This window comes from Ursus americanus, chromosome 25 (assembly GCF_024610735.1).
Source record: "Ursus americanus isolate L20-20 chromosome 25, mUrsAme1.1.p, whole genome shotgun sequence".
In the NCBI taxonomy this organism is placed as follows: domain Eukaryota; kingdom Metazoa; phylum Chordata; class Mammalia; order Carnivora; family Ursidae; genus Ursus; species Ursus americanus.
This window is the reverse complement of record NC_142151.1, coordinates 21,772,634-21,790,556: the sequence shown is the minus strand read 5'-3', so window position 1 is coordinate 21,790,556 and position 17,923 is coordinate 21,772,634. Positions and strand designations below refer to the sequence as shown.

Here is a 17,923-nt window from a genome sequence, read left to right as displayed (position 1 = left end):
ATGCAATGAAAATGCCTGCTTGATTGTTTTCACAATATGTTGGTGGTAAGCTAAGTTGACATGTTTGACCTGGAAAATATCTCTGTCCCCATCTATGAAAGTTTATAGGGTGGATATTTTCGTTGCTTTATTTAAATATTTTGACAGAACAAGCAGGGGGAGCGGGAGAGGGAGAAGCAGGCTCCCTGCTGAGCAGCGAGCCCGATGTGGGGCTCGATCCCAGGACCGTGGGGTCATGACCTGAGCTGAAGGCGGTCGCTTAACCATCTGAGCCACGCAGACGCCCCCAAAATAGTTGCTTTATGTAATGTGAATAGCCGACTCGCTATTCATCACTTGACTTGATATAAAGAATCTAGCTCCACCTAGCAAATGAGTTAACAAACACATCCTTTCATCTCTCCTGAATACCTGTTCCTTTAACCACACATTTAATGGGAACTAGATGACAGTCCTAGGTTGTTGACAACCTGAAATGCTGACATTGTGCTGAGTAAAGAGAGACCCATATATTTTAGAGAAGCAGGTGGCACAGTTAATATTCTATTAAGAAAGTTGAGAATCCCTGGCAGTGTTGTGTTGCTATACAAACTTCCACCCTGTGGAGATGGGTCATAATGCAAAGCCAAAATTTTTCTTGGAAAATAAATTTGAATCTGTTCAAATACTGGAACAGTTACTCACAGAAATAACAGAAGTATGTGCCTTAAATCATAAAAGAGACAATTAGGGTCTGGAAAAATTTCAGGACAAATGCTCCTGTCCTGCATCTAATAGGCAGTAGAGCTGAGGTGAATTCAGGGAGCTTGACTCCTGAACTTCACCCTCTAGAATTTACCACTCCCCTGGTTATCTTAATGTTTGTTCATTCAGTTCCCGAGTTTAGAAGAATCTGTATGATTTGGAAAACCCATAATGTGGTTTCTGTTGCTCTTGTCTCCTACTCTTTTTGTGCTTTCCCTTCCTGTAACGTCTGCTCATCTTTCACAGAAATAATCTCAGACTTAGGTGTCCTTAGAAAAAGAAAAGATGTTTCTTATAGAATTCTTATATTTAATACAAATGTCTGGCTTCCTAGTGCAACTGAGGAACACCATTGACCATGATTATATAAAGAAATCCCTGCTGCTTTCCATCCTGCTGTGTAAACCTGTACATTGGAGAAATAACCCAGTTATAAGTCAGCATAATTTGTAATTTGGAGCATTTGCCATTTGGGCAAGTTTAAAACTCAGTGGAGTATGGGGGTTTATGTATGGGCTGGTGGCTCTGATCTAACCTTATTTTCAGAACCCCATGTTCTCCTGACAACCGCTCAGCTATCATCCTGAGTGGACACACCTGTCCTTCGCTATGCTTTACCCAAACCTGCCGAAGTGAATTCACTGCATTCCTTCTTTTAGATTTCAGGCCACTGATAACATACTGTCTAAATTTGGTGCATATCCATTTAGCTATTTTGCCATGACCTGCTAATAGAGTAAGAGAGAAATAATTTTATTTGTAAAGATTAAACACATATAACAGGAAAATTTTCTTTGTCTTTCAAATCCCTACATTTTTCAAAAGGGGGGAAAAAGTCCAAAACAGTATGTATGATGGTTCTCTCATACCTAAGTATGATGGTAAGTGATTAGAGGGGAGTGAAAATTGGAGAGCCGAAGGGTGAAATTGCTCTGGATAAGAGAGACATGCAATGAAGAGAGGATGGCTGGGGGTGATGAGAGGAAAGGATAGCATTGTGTCTGGGGAGAGACAGGCATCCATTGGAAGATTTATGAAGTTTCCATGGTGTGGTGACCCAGCCTCCATTACAACTTCAGTAAAATCCAAATGTCTTTGTCTGATTTTGGAATTGGATTTATTCTGGAGGATCTGTATTTGATGCCACAAGAAGGTTGGTGGTGCAGGTAAAAACCGCATGTACACAACCCTACATGATCCTCTCCCCCGACATGCCCGCCCCATGCTCTCTTTTAGAGCTTCACTGGTTTCCTCTGTGTTTTTGAACAATTCATGTAGACTCCTGCCTGAAGGCCTTTGCACTTGCTGCTGACTCCACCCGAACGCTCTTGTCCCAGATAACCACATGGCTTACATCCTCACCTCCTTCTGGTCTTCACTCAGTTGTCCACTTACACAGTGAGGACTTACTTAGCCCCTGTTGGAAACTGCATCCCCTGCCCACAAGCCACATCTTTTACCTTGTTTGTCTGACTTCTCCATTAGAATTTGAGAGGGCAAGGTATTCCCTGTCCCCTCTCCCCAATCGTCTCTAGTGCCTAGAATATCATAGAAAGTGCTCAGTAAATATTTGTTGAGTGAATCAAATAATGACTGCTGTCCAAAGGAGCCCAGTTACTTCCTGTTATCAAAACAACAAACAGGCGATTCTCAATGACGATATTAGTTATATGGACAAGTAAGCATAAATAGGAAGCTGAAGAAAAGCATTCATTGAAATCCTTCCTAGAAAAAAATTTGTGTATTTTAATTCAAATAATGATGTGTAGGTGTTAAGTACATTACAAAACAAACATGTATTAGGGAGAACTGGATCATCCTTGAAATATTTATGTTCCAAAAGTTCCTCCTTTAAGTCTGCTCTTCCTGTTTTAGAGAAATGCAAATTACACATGGCAGTAATCTACCTTTCTTTGGAACACTTTTCCTTTCTTATGCAGTCATTTCAAAAGTGAAGAATAAAATGCTCCTAAATAAAAGATTATTTGCCGTCTTCAGTAGTACACAAGAGCTGTTTTTCTCTGTTTTTGTCATCCTGGCAAATTGGCTAGAAGAGTAATCTTTGAAGAGACTTTTAATTATATCTGTAGAAAACATTATTTTAAGCAATAATCTAATGAAAGTATTTCTCCACACCATTGAAGACAAGTTTACAGAAAAATAAGATGAGTGCAAATCTCTACTCTGTATCGAGTGTATATTTTGAATCTCTTAGGTTAATGATGTAAGCTATTACAGGGGTCCATGCTGTGACAACAGAAGGTATTGCCTTTGTCCCAGAGAGGGGCCTGTCGCCACTTGCTTCCACTCCTGCTGTGGGTAGGGCTCTGCTGCTTGTTCAGAGCAACTGCTGGAAGTTCTTATTCTGTATCCTGGACACTCAGTCATAGTGACTCCTGGCTTTGAAGCTTGTTTCAAAACTGATCATTTAAGACAAAGATTCCTTGAAGTTAGGAGGAAAAATAAGTATGATGGTTCAAACCCTACCTCCTATAATCTTGGTGAAATCTGCCATTTACTTACTTAGAATAAGAAATATCTCTGGGGGTGGGGGAATGGGATAGACCGGTGATGGGTAGTAAGGAGGGCATGTATTGCATGGTGCACTGGGTGTTATATGCAACTAATGAATCATCGAACTTTATATCGGAAACCGGGGATGTACTGTATGGTGACTAACATAATATAATAAAAAATCATTAAAAAAATATATACATGAATAAATTCAGGATGAAATAAAAAAAAAAGAAATATCTCTGATTTCTCTGTATGCCACCAAGATTGCTCACTTAAAGAAAAGCCCTCTTTGATGCCAACTGTTTAGCTTCTAGTCTTAATAGAGTGAGCATATAATTTATCATCCAAATAGGGACATGTTTAGGAATGGAAGGGAGGTGACTATTAATAATTATATCTGGAAAACAATCATAATCTAGGATTGCGTGAGGCAAGCCGAGTGTTATAGTTCCTAACTATGAGGGAGAGTGAAATGAATACTTACTGAAACCATGACGTGTGTGCTAAGTGCTCTCGCACTCTCTCTGTCTATATATATATACATACATATAAAATCTCACTTTCAAAGCCATCCTCTGATATGGACCTTGGGCACATTTTCAACCATGAATCTGAGGCTCTGTGACACTAACTCAAAGAGTTAACATATAATAGTCTAAAAGGAATTTTAGGAACTCGATTCAGGAGAGTTTACAATAAGGACTATTGATTTAGCTGTCTGGAGGAAATGCATTAGATACATTTTTGGCCAAAAGCCAGACGTTAAAATCAATAATTGACTGAAGTCAGATATCACTAGAATAGAAAGAGCTTTTTGAAGACAAGATTAAATCTGAAACCTTATCAGATATTTTGAAAGTCAAATTTTGAAAGTTTGACACTATGATGAAGGAAACAGATTTTATCAACACTATCACCTGGTGGGCTGCTCGTGTGGTTCCCTGTGCTGTGGGTCAGTGATCCTAAAGGGACACTTACTGTAATCAGACTAACATTTAGCGCACAGGATAAGGAACTTGGGAGTCACCACTCAGCAAATCTTGGAAATCTGGGGCCTGTTATTACTGAGAAATGTTTACCAGTCCATAGCAGTTATTTTGACAAGCTTTTGATTTTTTTGGTCTCCATAGACTAAAACCATAAGGAATTGACTTCAACTTGAATTTTGGTTTGTGAGAATAAAATGTGTCTTGAGATTCTCTTGTTTCTCTAACATTTTCTTCTTTTCTTCCGACTTGTTACTTATTCATTCAATCAACATTTATTAAGCACCTGTTCAATGTATAACCCATTGTTTCAGGAGATGGGGATATAATAACGACTCAAAGACAAAAGTCTCCCTCCTCATGGAGTTTGCATTCTGGGACTTGGCGAGACAGACAATAAGCAAAACTTTAAACACACAGCATGTAAATAGTGTTAAGTGCTGTAGAGAAGGATAAAGCAGGTAAGAGGGACATGAAGAATTCTCTATTATGACTGGGCCATGATGATTTCTCATGATGTCAGTTTTGGGGAGTTTTCTTTCTCATAGAATTTTGAGGGGCAAATGTGGCATTTAATTTCTCATGATAGGATACGAAGAGTTTCCAGCTAGGACTTTTTTTCTTGAACAATTTGTTGTTTAAATGGAATTAAGTAACTGAAAATTACATAGAGCTCCTAAAGTTTAGTTTGTTTAATATATATATATATTTTAAAGATTTTATTTATTTATTTGACAGAGATAGAGACAGCCAGTGAGAGAGGGAACACAAGCAGGGGGAGTGGGAGAGGAAGAAGCAGGCTCATAGCGGAAGAGCCTGATGTGGGGCTCGATCCCACAACGCCGGGATCACGCCCTGAGCCGAAGGCAGACGCTTAACCGCTGTGCCACCCAGGCGCCCCTAGTTTGTTTAATATTTTGAATGCTAGCGTGTCAATTAATTCTACAAAGATTTGAATAATCTTAACCCTGTTACTCTGCCTTACATTGTTATTTAAAACTTTATCAATATTTGTTGGCAGAACAATGGCATAGTATTTTTCCTAAAGTTAACTTCCAAATACACTCTTCTCTTAACATATCCTGTCACTGACAGTTTGTTCTCCTGTGTAGTCAATAATTCTTCATAATCCAAAAGTACGTAAAATTAATAAATATCACAAAAATTTATTAGCATTTTTTTAAAAAAAGATTTTATTTTTATTTATTTCTTTGACATAGAGAGACAGCCAGCAAGAGAGGGAACACAAGCAGGGGGAGTGGGAGAGGAAAAAGCAGGCTCCCAGCAGAGCAGGGAGCCCAATGCGGGGCTCAATCCCAGAACTCCAGGATCACGCCCCGAGCCAAAGGCAGACGCCTAACGACTGAGCCACCCAGATGCCCCTGTTATCAGCATTTTCTTCTTCCAGAGATATATTTAAACTTCATCTGACTGATAGAATTTCAATATATAAAGCAGATAAAGAGATTTTCACTCTGGTTACTTTTAAATTGCTCATCAGAATTTTATTTTGTTTTTACTTTTTTATTTGAGTATAGTTGACATACAGTGTTACATTACATTAGTTTCAGGTATACAACATAGTGATTCAACAACTCTAGATGTTACACTGTTTGCCCATTACAAGTGTAGCTATCCTCTGTCTCCATACAACGCTGTTAGAATACCATTGATTCTGTTCTCTGTGCTGTACCTTTTGCTTACCAGATTGTTAAGTTGCATATTTAGTTACAAACATATTTAGTTAGTCAACAGCACTCCCTGTGTGTGTTGCTCACATCAATACCCTGTTTAGATATGAGGGTGATGTAAATTTTTACACAAGCGCTTGTCACGTGCACATTCAGGGACGCAGAAATGGCATTGAATTGGATGTTTGGCTACTTGACTCTTCAGCCTTCTAGTAGCTGGGTATGAAGCTGAAGTAGAACAGCAGCTTTTGGCCAAACATGAAACAGCAGTAGAGCTCCCCTTTCCCCCCTCCTTTCTCAAATTCAGTCATTCCTTGGAAGGGGCCCAGTAGGGACAGCCATTGGAGTGACAGCTTCCCAGCCTTCTTCATCCCTGGTGACTAAAGTGTTGAACATGGCATCTGAGAGAGTCTCAGCAAGGTTCATTTTGATACTGGGCATTATTACCTGAGTGCGTGGGTTTTCACCCTTATTTGCCTGTTTAGTTTCCCCAGAACCTCAATCTTCCTCGTCAGTAGACACAGTCAGTCTTTCTTATCGGTAGACACAATCAGTGAAGGTGGTTCTCTTGGCTTAGTTGATACGCATGGCTTTCATTAGAAAGGGATGAGAACCTGGGTGAGTTTTTAGCAAGTGGCTCCCAGGCTTCATATTTACCTTCTCGATGCAACTATGGCATCATTTGATATGAACTCTGCTGAAGCTTGAATTCGGATCATAAAAAGTATTTAAATTTTGGCTTCACTACTCAACTTACACTCATCTGAAACTTAATAATCTGCAGATTTAAACTTGAACATAAAAATGGATTTACTTTTGCTTTTTTGACCCCGTGATTTTATTGTCTGCTGCAAAACAGAGGCAAATAATAAGCAGCTTCAGTGCAAAGCACGAGAAAGGGGAGGGGGACCAAACTGACTAAACATGTAAGAGCTGGTATATGTCTTTTCTCCAGGATCACTGGCGGGTCGGATGGAGGTACAATTCAATATTCAGCTGTCAACAATTTCTTGGAGACATTGCAGACTTAGTATTTGTGTTGTGCACTCTGATGAGGGACTGTGTCTTGCTGTCTCATACCTCTGTAGCAGCTTCCCTGCCTCACATGACTGGCTTCCTCCTTCTTCCTGCCAGCAAAACTCTGAGCAGGAAATCCTTCTTGGAACCCGGAGTGTGACTCCATGCCCTCCTCTTTCTGAGTAGCCACAGCTGTCTGTGCACATCTGTGGTGACACTGGTCACATCCTCCTGCCTTCATAAGTAGTGACTTGCTTGTTGGTTGCCCACCTCTTGAGTATGTTTTCTGAAGAGAGGTCTGGTTTTAATTCGATTTTATATCCCAGGCACCTAGCACAGTGTTAGGTGAGAACTCTGTAAAAATCATGACTACTGCTTCTACCATAGTTACTATTACTACTGCTGGTGGTACTAGTCCTACCACTGTTATTGCTGTGGCTGCTGCTGTGGCCAGTGAGCTAGTGGCATCCTCCCAGGCCTGGGGAGTGCACACACATTCACATTGTGATCCCTTTTCGGCCACCTTCCAGAGAGGGGCATGGTACAGGACGATGGGGAGGCATTCTGGATGGAGGGGAAGGTTTGAGAGTTATGATAGGAAAAGCACTCCCATATTGCAAATGGTGATATGATTATTACAAGTTTGCTATATAGCTCTTGGATTTTTAAAAATATTTGTATACATGTGACACTCTCATTTTCTGCTCAGTATTTGGTTTACCCACAAAGGTCTGATTGCTCTGACCATGGTGATGCCATAGGAAGAGATGTAAATTTGAGTCCATCTAACACACATTTTATTAATAATTAAGCAAACACTTATTAGCCTAATGAACTTAAACAAGTCTCTTGGCCTGAGCTTCAGTTTCATTACAAGTTTATGATAATGTAATTAACTCTTAGTTTTTTTTGAGGATGAAAAGAGGAAACCAACGTGAAAGGGATATATAAGCTGCCAGGCTCTAGACAAAATGAGGTGTTATCATACAGCTGTGGCCAGTTTCTCCTCTGAATTTCCAGTAGCACTTTGTACTGAATGGCAAGTTTAGCTTGGTTTGGAGGTGAGAGCTATGGTCTGGTTGGAAGTACCAGACATGAGGTTAGGAAAAAAAAAAAACCCAACCTGGGAGCAAAGCATGACCCATGATAAGTTCCTGAAAAAAAAATCTTAAAGCTATTAGCTCCAAGGTCATTCACTGTGAGGATGAAGTGCAAAAATATCTCTAGAGACACCAGATACATTGCAAGTGCTTAGCCATTGTTTAGAAAGCATTCGTTCAGGGCAGAGAAAGGTAAAGGTGAATCAGAAAGGTTCTGAGTAGGCAGCATGCAGAGGAAAAAGCCTTACTTGGACTGGTGTGACCTAAGTCCTGTAACGGCTCTAATTCTATTTCCTCAGATATGAATTGGGAGTAATAATAATAGTTTATTAATTATCTGTTAGGGTTATTGTAAAAACTAAAAGTGGTAAAATATCACCAGACCTGTAATAGGGGCTCAAAAATTTTGAGTCAGCCTATGATAATTCTCCTTATTTCCAAAGATAGTCTTTTTTAAAAATAGATTTTATTTATTTATTTGAGAGCACGAGAGAGGGCATGAGCAGGGGGAAGGGCAGAGGGAGAAGCAGACTCCCCATTGAACAGGGAGCCGGATGCAGGGCTTGATCCCCAGACTCCGGAATCATGACCTGAGCTGAAGGCAGATGCGCAATGGACTGAGCCACCCTGGTGCCCCCCAAAGATAGTCTTAAGCCATGTCTAATTTTATGTTGACGGAATATAGTGTCTAGGATACTCTTTTGATAAAATGCAGGCAAATCACCGTGCAGCTTGACTGCCTCTGTTTCAGGCCACATTTTGGGTGATGCAACACTGATAAGAATTAATGAAGATGGAGGAGGAGAGGAAAGAGGCACAGCTGGTGAGAAATGGAATGATGATGTCAGAGCAAGAAGCGACACAAATTCTAGCAACTTTTTTTTCCTTTTTTTTTTTAAGTAGGCTCCATGCCCAGCATAGAGCCCAACGCAGGGCTTGAACTCATGACCCTGAGATCAAGACCTGAGCTGAGATCAAGAGTCAGGTGCTTAACCAACTGAGCCATCCAGGCGCCCCACAAATTCTAGCAACTTCAATAAGATGAAGACTTTCTTCCTGAGCCCCTCTCCCCCGTCCTTTCTATGGAAACCCTTGTAAAGAGGAAGTGAACCAAAGTGCACTGGAAAAAGCACTGTGGGGTGGGAAGAGTGCCGGGGCGCCCAGCTGAGGAAGAGGGCTGGGCTCCAGACACTGACTCGGTGTACTCATTTCTACAGTGAAGTTGGGGCTCTATAATAATGACATGTACTGAAATTGTACTGTGTGTGCCACCTGGACATTTTCAGTGAATTCTCAAAAACAATGTCTGAGGCTGGTTGTGAAGCTGGGATATTCCCCAGTTATGGAGTCAGTACATGGCAGAGCCAGGGTTTGAACCCAAGTACTCCACATTACTTTCCCTTTCAGCTTTAAGCTTCTATCCCGTGGTGGCCAAAGATGTCCGAGCAAGCAGGTCTGTGTGGGGGCACCACTCAGTGTTTATGTTAGCAGTTTGTTTTATTGGTCCTTCTAAAGGTAGGGCTGGGGAATGAGCTCTTTTACTCCTGGGAGCTCAGGGAGTAAACAGTGTTGGTTTCTGACAGGTTTTTAAATTGAGAAGAATGTAAATATTGGCTTATAGACTAGTAACAGGGCTTCCACTGAAGAGCAGCCTGTGAACCAGCCCAGAGGAGTGAGGCGACGCAGGAGACCCTGGTGTTTCAGATGCTACAGGGGTGGGGATCCTTTCTCAAAGGTCATGGTGCTGAACTGTGCCCATACTGCTAAGAGGTCAGACCAAACAAGAACCAAAAAGGCCCATGAGATATACCAGTTAGAGCGCAGAGGCTTCTTCACTAGTGTTTGAAATCACATCACTCGTCTCATTCTGTTTCTATTTAAAAGGATTTTCCTCAGGCTTTGTTCTTTAATTTTGTCCCCAGTTTTGGCGGGGTGTACCTCATTTTGGGCCACTCTGTGCATCCCCTACTTCATACAGCTCATGTAAAGTGCCTTGTCACTGAACTTATCCCCGTGGTTGTTAAATCACCATAAAGGTACATTTCTGCTGTAGCTGCATAGCTTAGCAGTCTCCAGAAGACCCTCCAAATCTTTTTCTGGACCTGGATGTTTAAGTCAGTCAACAAATCTGCAATTATAATAATCATGTTTGCCTTCAGACATATTTTAGCTGCATCTGAGAGCTAATACACTTTTTTAAAACTTGTTTTATTAAAAAATATTCCAGTCATGCATTTTGATGGCTGGAAGGGTGAATTAATAGTAGTCTAATCACCCTGGAGACACAGGTGCTTTTGTGAGCTGGCACTGAGGTAAGGCTGCACATATCGGTGGGAATGACAAGTGAATGAGTCTGCTGCTCACTTAACCTGCTGTTCTTTTCTCTATTTTCTCTCCTAGGAAACAGATGGAAGACTGCTGTGACCCCGCCCATCTCTTTGCTATGACTAAAATGAATTCCCCCATGGGGAAGAGCATGTGGTACGATGGGGAGTTTTTATACTCATTCACCATTGACAATTCAACTTATTCTCTCTTCCCCCAGGTTAGTATAGTTTGTTGTTGCCTTTCAATATAGTTTCTTGTGTATCTTGATATCATAGGGAAAAGATAATTGAGTTTGCCTAACTAATCAGAGCTCCTTCTTTTCATCTCCTTTCTTCTCTTCTTCATTATAAATGTTTTCCTTCATAGCTGTCACCTTTTTTGGTGAAGAAATCACACAATGTTTCCATGCAGGGGCAGAAGTAATAGTTTTTCTAGCCCTTCTCATTTGAGTCATCTGAGACTGAAGGAAGCAAGCAGGGAAGGAAGCAAGGTCAGGAATTGTGGAATTCTAGTGTTTCGAGGTTGGCTGTGGAATGATCTTGAAGATTTTTAATACTGGAGTGTTTTCTTAGGACTGGTGTTACTCTCAGGGACGGGGGACCATATGGTCAGAAGTTTGCTTCTTAGAGCTCTTGGATCTTAACCCTGTGGTTAGACACTGTTCTGAAGTGGAGGAGTGGTAGATATGGAGAGAGATAATTCCACCACTTTTGAAGTAGTCTAAATCAAGCCTTGTTTACTTAAGGTTTTTCTTCTTGGTTTCTGAGCAATGAAATCAAATGTTTTACTAAAACATATGCAGTGAAAGGGAAAGATAGAGAAATCGTTATTTCTAAGGAACCCTAGTTGGAGAGGGGGGTGGTTCTTAGGTGAAACCGCCATTAGAGAGAAATGGAGACATGAAGCTTGGCCTCCCCAAGTCTTCCAGCCATTCTTGGTTTGACCAGATGATTAGCCAGAAAGGGAGTTCACAGAGTTGGAAAACAGAACTAGACCTTACATATATCTGTTAATAGCAGTGAGTCTTCAAAGGAGGGAGCTGATAAAGTTGAGTCATAGGCTCTACCAAATCCAAAGACACATTCTCCATGAAATAGCCCATCTCTGCTAGTTCATTTGTAGATGTTTTAGTCAAACTTAATGGTCTTAGTATGTGATGATGTTTTTAAAAATTTTTTTTAAATTTCAAAGTAGGAAAATAGAAGGGTTGATTCATGGCCATCATCCATGTGTTTTCTCTCTCTTCTCCATTTGCTTTTGGGAGTTCTCAGTGTCAAAGGAAATTACTAAAAGTCATAAAATGTGAGATCAAATTTCTTCTCCATTTCTTACTATCTGAATGCCCCGCTAAGTCACTTAATTCTTCCAAGACTCAGCTTTCTCATCTGTACAGTAAGAGAGCAGTACCTGTTCTCCCACCGCAGAGAATTGTGGTCAGGATCAATGTGGATAATGCATTTCCATGTACTTTGAAAACACAAAGCATGATGTAAAAATCCTGGTTCATATTTTGCATCTTCAGATTAAGGAATGAAAGATATAATTGCATTAGTCAGGGTTTAAGGCAGGGAACAGAAATCTTCCTAGGTATCTTTTAGCAGAAAGATATTTCTTATTGGGAATTAGGTGCTTAAGAAAGCATTAGAAGAATGGAGAAGTGGGAGTCAAGAGGTGAGTCCTGGAATTACTTAGTTCAAGAATTTACTGCTATAACTGTGGTTAAGATATTAGAAAGCCCTAGCTGCCATTGCCATTAACATGGTCACAACTGTTTGTGACAGAAAGAGAGTCAGGAAGATGGGTTCCAATTCATCTTCTCCTTCCAGATCTCCCTCAAGTGCATCTAATGGGTAAGATAAATTTGCATCTGGAATATTAGTTGCAGAGAAATCCAGGAGAGGCAGTTTTTAAAATAATCAAGCTTAGCAGGAAGCTAGAAAAAAGATGGAATAGACGGGGAACAAGCCAATCCATCGTATCCTTTATGTACAAAACCTGATAACAACTTGCTATGAAGTGAAGAAGAGATAAGGAAGCAATCTTCTTTAAAGCTCATCAAATAAAAAAATTTTAAAAGAAATCCAAAATAGTCTTTTTATACACGAGGGCTTTCAGTCATCCCAACTGACTTCCAACTTTGTGCTAGCAAATAGACTTGAAGAAAAGAGACGATTAAAGAAATACAAACTAGAGTCCCATCTTATCTGTCAGTTGCAGCAATAAGATAGCAGGAAACATTTCCTTTTTAAAGTGTGTGCACATGAATTCTGTGCTTCTTTGTGGTGGTTGCAAGACCAAGGAGCCATCCCTGAATAATAAGGAAAAATGGTTTTTCTTAGGAAGCAGAAGTCATTACATCATTCTGTGTGTGCACAGTCATGACAAAGAACTAAACCAATTCAATGAATAGTTTTTTTTTAAGTTATGTGTGTATTTTTCTGCTGAGATTCTGAAATGACTAATTTATAGAAATCCTGGAAAATCACTTTGCAGCAATATAAAGGATGGTATATATCCCTGTGCCCTTACTCCATTATTATTCCTTAGTGAAATATTCTTACTTTGTTATCAGGAAGCTAAGTTACCAGTTAACTGATATGCTTCATTCATATTCCTATGGGAAGAAAGTTGTGTGTGCTAGTTAGGCAGAAATAGAACTGAGTGGGCTAGGCTCTGTGTTGTTGGTGAACAAAGCATCCCTTCTTTCCCTGAATTTCGGCAAAATGTGCCAAATCACTCACACTCTAACTCAGATGTACAGTTCTACATCCCATTTTAAATTATATACTTTAACATGTTAATTTTAATTTTATTACACTTCCCCCAAATGCTCAGTATATGTTAGCTATCATCATTATTGTTATTCCATTGCCTACCTTTATCCACTGTTTTTTTCTTGCTCCTGTGATTGTTGCCAAGAAGCGATACGAGATCCTCTTTGTATTGTGGAAAGTTAGCAGGTTCTGGATCAAGGCTGGAGGGTCCAAGGAGGGTCCTATGGAGAGCCAGTGTGCTTTTTTTTATTTATTTATTTATTTATTTATTTATTTATTTATTTATTTATTTATTATGTTTTAAAGATTGTATTTATTTATTTGACAGACAGAGAGAGAGCAAAAGCAAGGGGAGTGGCAGGGAGAGGGAGAGAGAGAATCAGGCTCCCCTGCTGAGCAAGGAGCCTGATGCAGCCTGATGTGGAGCTCGATCCCAGGACCCTAGGACCATACCCTAAGCTGAAGGCTTAGTCACTTAACCGACTGAGCCACTCAGGCGCCCCGCCAGTGTGCTTTGAGATGCCACAGCGAATCTCCTTCATTACAATTCCTTCTTTCTTTCTCTCTTCCTTTCAACTAGTTATTTCTTATTTGGACCTCCCATAACTTCTATAGTGTTATTATCAAATTCATTCAATTCTATCTCATACACAGTTATCTACATAGCTACATATCCACATATTACAGTTTTCTGAAAGCCCTTATCTGCTGATCTCAATACCATCTTGTGAGCTTTTGAGGAACAAGAGTATTTTTTCAGTATTGGGCCTAGTGCAGGGTTTCCCACTTGATAGAAATACTCATTTCCAGCTGCTTGTGTTTGCCTAGGGCTCCCTGTCTTTGTCCTGCCTGGGGTAATCCCCTGCAGTGCCCTTGCTTGAACAATTGGAGACCAAGCAGGACATTTTAATGCAGCTATTTCCAAATGGCTCTATAAATGTATTTTCATGAAGTATTGGCTGAATATTATTAGGCTTAAAGGGCTGAATTTTAACCCTTACATAGATTATTCTAGAATATGTAGTGTGTGTGTGTGTGTGTGTGTGTGTGTGTGTGTGTGTGTGTGTGTTTAGAGGGGACATTGTGATGGTAAGTGTTCCTACTTTGAGAATACTCCCATCCCCTGGGTCCCCACTTCCTTCTTGCTTTGCCAGAGACTGTCCCTTTTAAGCATGCATGGTCTCATGTGTGTAGATATTACCTAAATAAATACTATTTTGACCTGAAACATATTCATGCCCAGAAAAAGCATAAATTTCCTTGCAAATGAGCGAGGGAGCAGCAGGAATGTTAGAAACCACAACTGGGCAGTTATAATCTGAAAAATATTTCCTTTTGGTGTAATAAAAACACAGTCAGCTCACTATTCTCTTATATTGTGCTGAATGGTCATGTGATATAAATCACAAGCCAGACTAGCCATTTTTTCTCAGAATATCCACCCAAGGCCGTTTGTAAAGAATCACAAAGCATCATTAATGCACCCCAGACACTCTCATTTCCAGCTCCTCTGGTTGCCATAAGCTCTCTGACACGTTCCACTTGGCCTGGACCCTCATTGCCCTTGGCCTGTGGGAAACCCAGCAGGACGTTCTGAAGTAGTTTTGTCTAAATGGCTTTGTTAAAATGAAAATACACATTTTTTTTCCTTCACAGTCATGTGCTTAATAGAATCATCTGAGCCCCTGGAGCCCCTGAGTCTCACAGCAATTTTTTTTTCCTGCTAATGAAATTTGGATTATACTACATAATCTACAGCAATTGGTAACTTGTTTTTTTACTTACCAATATTATTGTGATCATTTTTCCAATCACATACCTTTTTGACTAGAAGGAAACTAAGGGGACTAATGTTTGGTGGGCATAGATCTTTGCCAAGTCTGTGTTAGGTTCATGTTGTCAAGCTTATGTTTGCCTCCTTTATAACAGAAACTTGTCACAGAGCCTTAATGAAATAGGTGCTTATTTATCTCCCCAAATAAGGAACTAGCCGGTGGGTAGTTGAGGGTCAGATGATGGCTATACGGTGCCATCAAGCTCCCAGACTCCTGTCCTGATGCTTGAATGTCGTTAGTTGATGGCCAAGGCACCTTCCAGTCTTGGCCCAGGATCCCACTAGGAGGAAGGAGGAAAGAGAAGAGGGAATATGGAACATATCCTGCTGATGTGTCAGTGATACAATCATGTGGGCATGTGTAGGGTGCAAGAGAGGCTGGGAATTTCAGTATTTCAGCCCTAGGAAATGCACTAAATGTGCTGGTCTAGCCTGTCTGCCTCAGTTTCTTCTCATGTTATCTCATGCTATTGTTATAGCAAATCCGTATGGACATTCTTATTGTCTTCATTTCATGGATGAAACAGACCGAGAAGGGTTAGTAAACTTACTCAAGGTTCCAGAGCTGGCAAGTAGAAGGGCTGGGATCTGACACCTGGCCTGATTTCAAAGCTTCCATTGTTTATTATCTTGCTTATTTGTTTTTATTTTCTTAAAAAGACATTGGTTCTGATGGATTAGTTGTTCATTCTTATCACTCAGTCACCTTGAAACCATTTAAAGGTATTTCACTTCCATTATACAAATTCTTAGAAGAAATGGAGAGATACTTTTGCAGATATTTGAGAGAAAAAAAATAAAGTGTAGGTATGCAGGTTGTGAAATCCTATACAGTACTGTAGCTTCCCTTTGAAACTGGTTTCCAGTATGGCTCTGTAGTTTCCCTTTGACTTTGAGCTCCCTGGTGGTCCATAATGAAAGGAGAAATAAGACCAGTACCATTATTTTGATTTCTATTAAGTGGGTTCCTGGACCCAATTTCAACATGTGTGTGGAGGCTTCCCACATTACCAAGCAGTTCTCAGACACCAGCTGGGTGTCTTCCAATTCAACTCAGTTCTGACACTACCTACCCGGTGATAGCATCATGTTCCATAGACAAAGGTCTCAGTCCCACAAGACCACCCTCTACTTCAGACCCCAGCTGCTAAGTCGAAGTTGTTACCTGTGCTTCTTGACTGAATGGCTACAGATCAGAGGTTCCCATGACCTCTCCTTGAGTTTGATTAATTTGCTAGAATAGCTCACAGAACTCAGAAAATCTGCTTACTCACTGATTAACTACAAAGGATATTAAAGGGTACAGTCAACCGCCAGATGAAGACAGGATGATGTCCCAGACAAAGGAGCTTCTGTTCTTGTGACACTTGGGGCCCTCCATGATGGCAGGTTGAAGTTTTCAAGTCCATCAACCTGGAAGCTCTCTGAACCCCATCCTTTTGGGGTTTTATGGAGGCTTCATTACATAGGGCATGATGAAATGATTGACCACTGGTGATCGATCCAACCTCTAGCCCCTTTCCCCTCCCCAGAAGTCAGGGGGTGGGACTGAAATTTCTAGTCCTCTATTCATGGTTGGTTCTCTGGCAACCATCCCCCACCCTTAGTTGCTTTCCAGAAGTCACCTCATTAACATAAACTTCGCTGTGGTGGAAAGGGGCTTGTTATGAATAACAAGACATCCATTTCTTTTTTATAATTCTGAAGGGATTTCAGGAACTGAGGGCAAGAGACCAAATATTATGATAACAGTTGCTACCAATGCTCTTACCACTCAGGAGATTCCAAGGGTTTTGGGACCTGTGAGACAGGAACTGTGGATGAAGACCAAATATATATGAGAAATATTTTTGGTCATCTGAATGATGAAATATATATATTTCTTATAAACCACAGTATTGCATCTATAATAGAGAAATCCAGGTTCTCAAAGGGAAGCAAGTTATTCTTTGCACATCACTTCTTTATTACAGGAATCCAGAACATGATCCCACCACCATTAAATAATTCAGGTCATTTACTCTATTGCTCTTGGCCGAGTGCCAATGTTAGAGAACTGTGTCGGGAATGGAATTTAAAGATCTGGGTTCTAGACCTGGCTTCATATGATGACATTTCTGATTCCAGACAAGGCATGTACCTGTTGTCAGCCTGAATTTTATTCAATTCAGGACTAAAAATACCTGGTCTTCATATTTCAGTGTTATTATGAGAAACAAAGTTAAAATGAGATTATGGATATAAAAGTGCTTTGTAATGAAGATGCTATACAAACATATAATAATGTTACTGTTATTATCTGCTAAAGCTTTTGTGGCATGCAAGCATTTCTTTGACATTTTGGTAATGCTAAAAACCAATGGGGGAATAAAAAAACACTGCAAGAAAAGGGAGTGATGTTAATTTTCCAGTCCGGTGAGTAGTAAGAAGAGATAAATCTGTTGAGTTGGGGACTTAGGGAAATATAAAGTAGTAATGGAGAATGCTACAGACTCTACCAGTTGTACTTTTGTATCATTGTAGTTGGATAATAATTATGATAAGCTGAAAGTGCAGTATAAGTTATTAATTTTTAGTGAATTAAAATCGTGTATCTAAACAATGAATTCATATCCAGTATTCTTCAAATTGCTGTGTAACTGAGGAGGTAAGGAGAGTGGATTGTCACAGGACATCTAAATATCTGTTACCTTCATAGCAAAGGAAAGCAGATGATTAGAAGTGAGTTAGTACATGGAGTTGCCCCACAGTGGAGCTGAAGGTAAACTCTAAGTTTCCTTATTTTGCAAATGTAGAAATAATTACAAATTAAGACCTTTCTTTAGTGAACATTCATGGATTTTCTATGGTTGAGAATAAAATGAAAATTAAATGTAAGGAATGGTCTATTGTGCCAAGGTGCAGACCTTTCTAAAATATTTGACAGTGTGCA

General features: G+C 40.1%; 1 protein-coding gene across 1 annotated transcript in view; it reads left to right on the top strand.

Moving 5' to 3' along the window:
* The window catches only part of ST8SIA1 (ST8 alpha-N-acetyl-neuraminide alpha-2,8-sialyltransferase 1), a 150,180-nt gene that overhangs the window by 40,726 nt on the left and 91,531 nt on the right, over window positions 1-17,923 (top strand). The window contains exon 2 of the mRNA XM_045811846.2: window positions 10,456-10,600. Coding sequence (XP_045667802.1) covers window positions 10,456-10,600 — 145 coding nt within the window. The remainder of the gene's footprint in view (window positions 1-10,455; window positions 10,601-17,923) is intronic.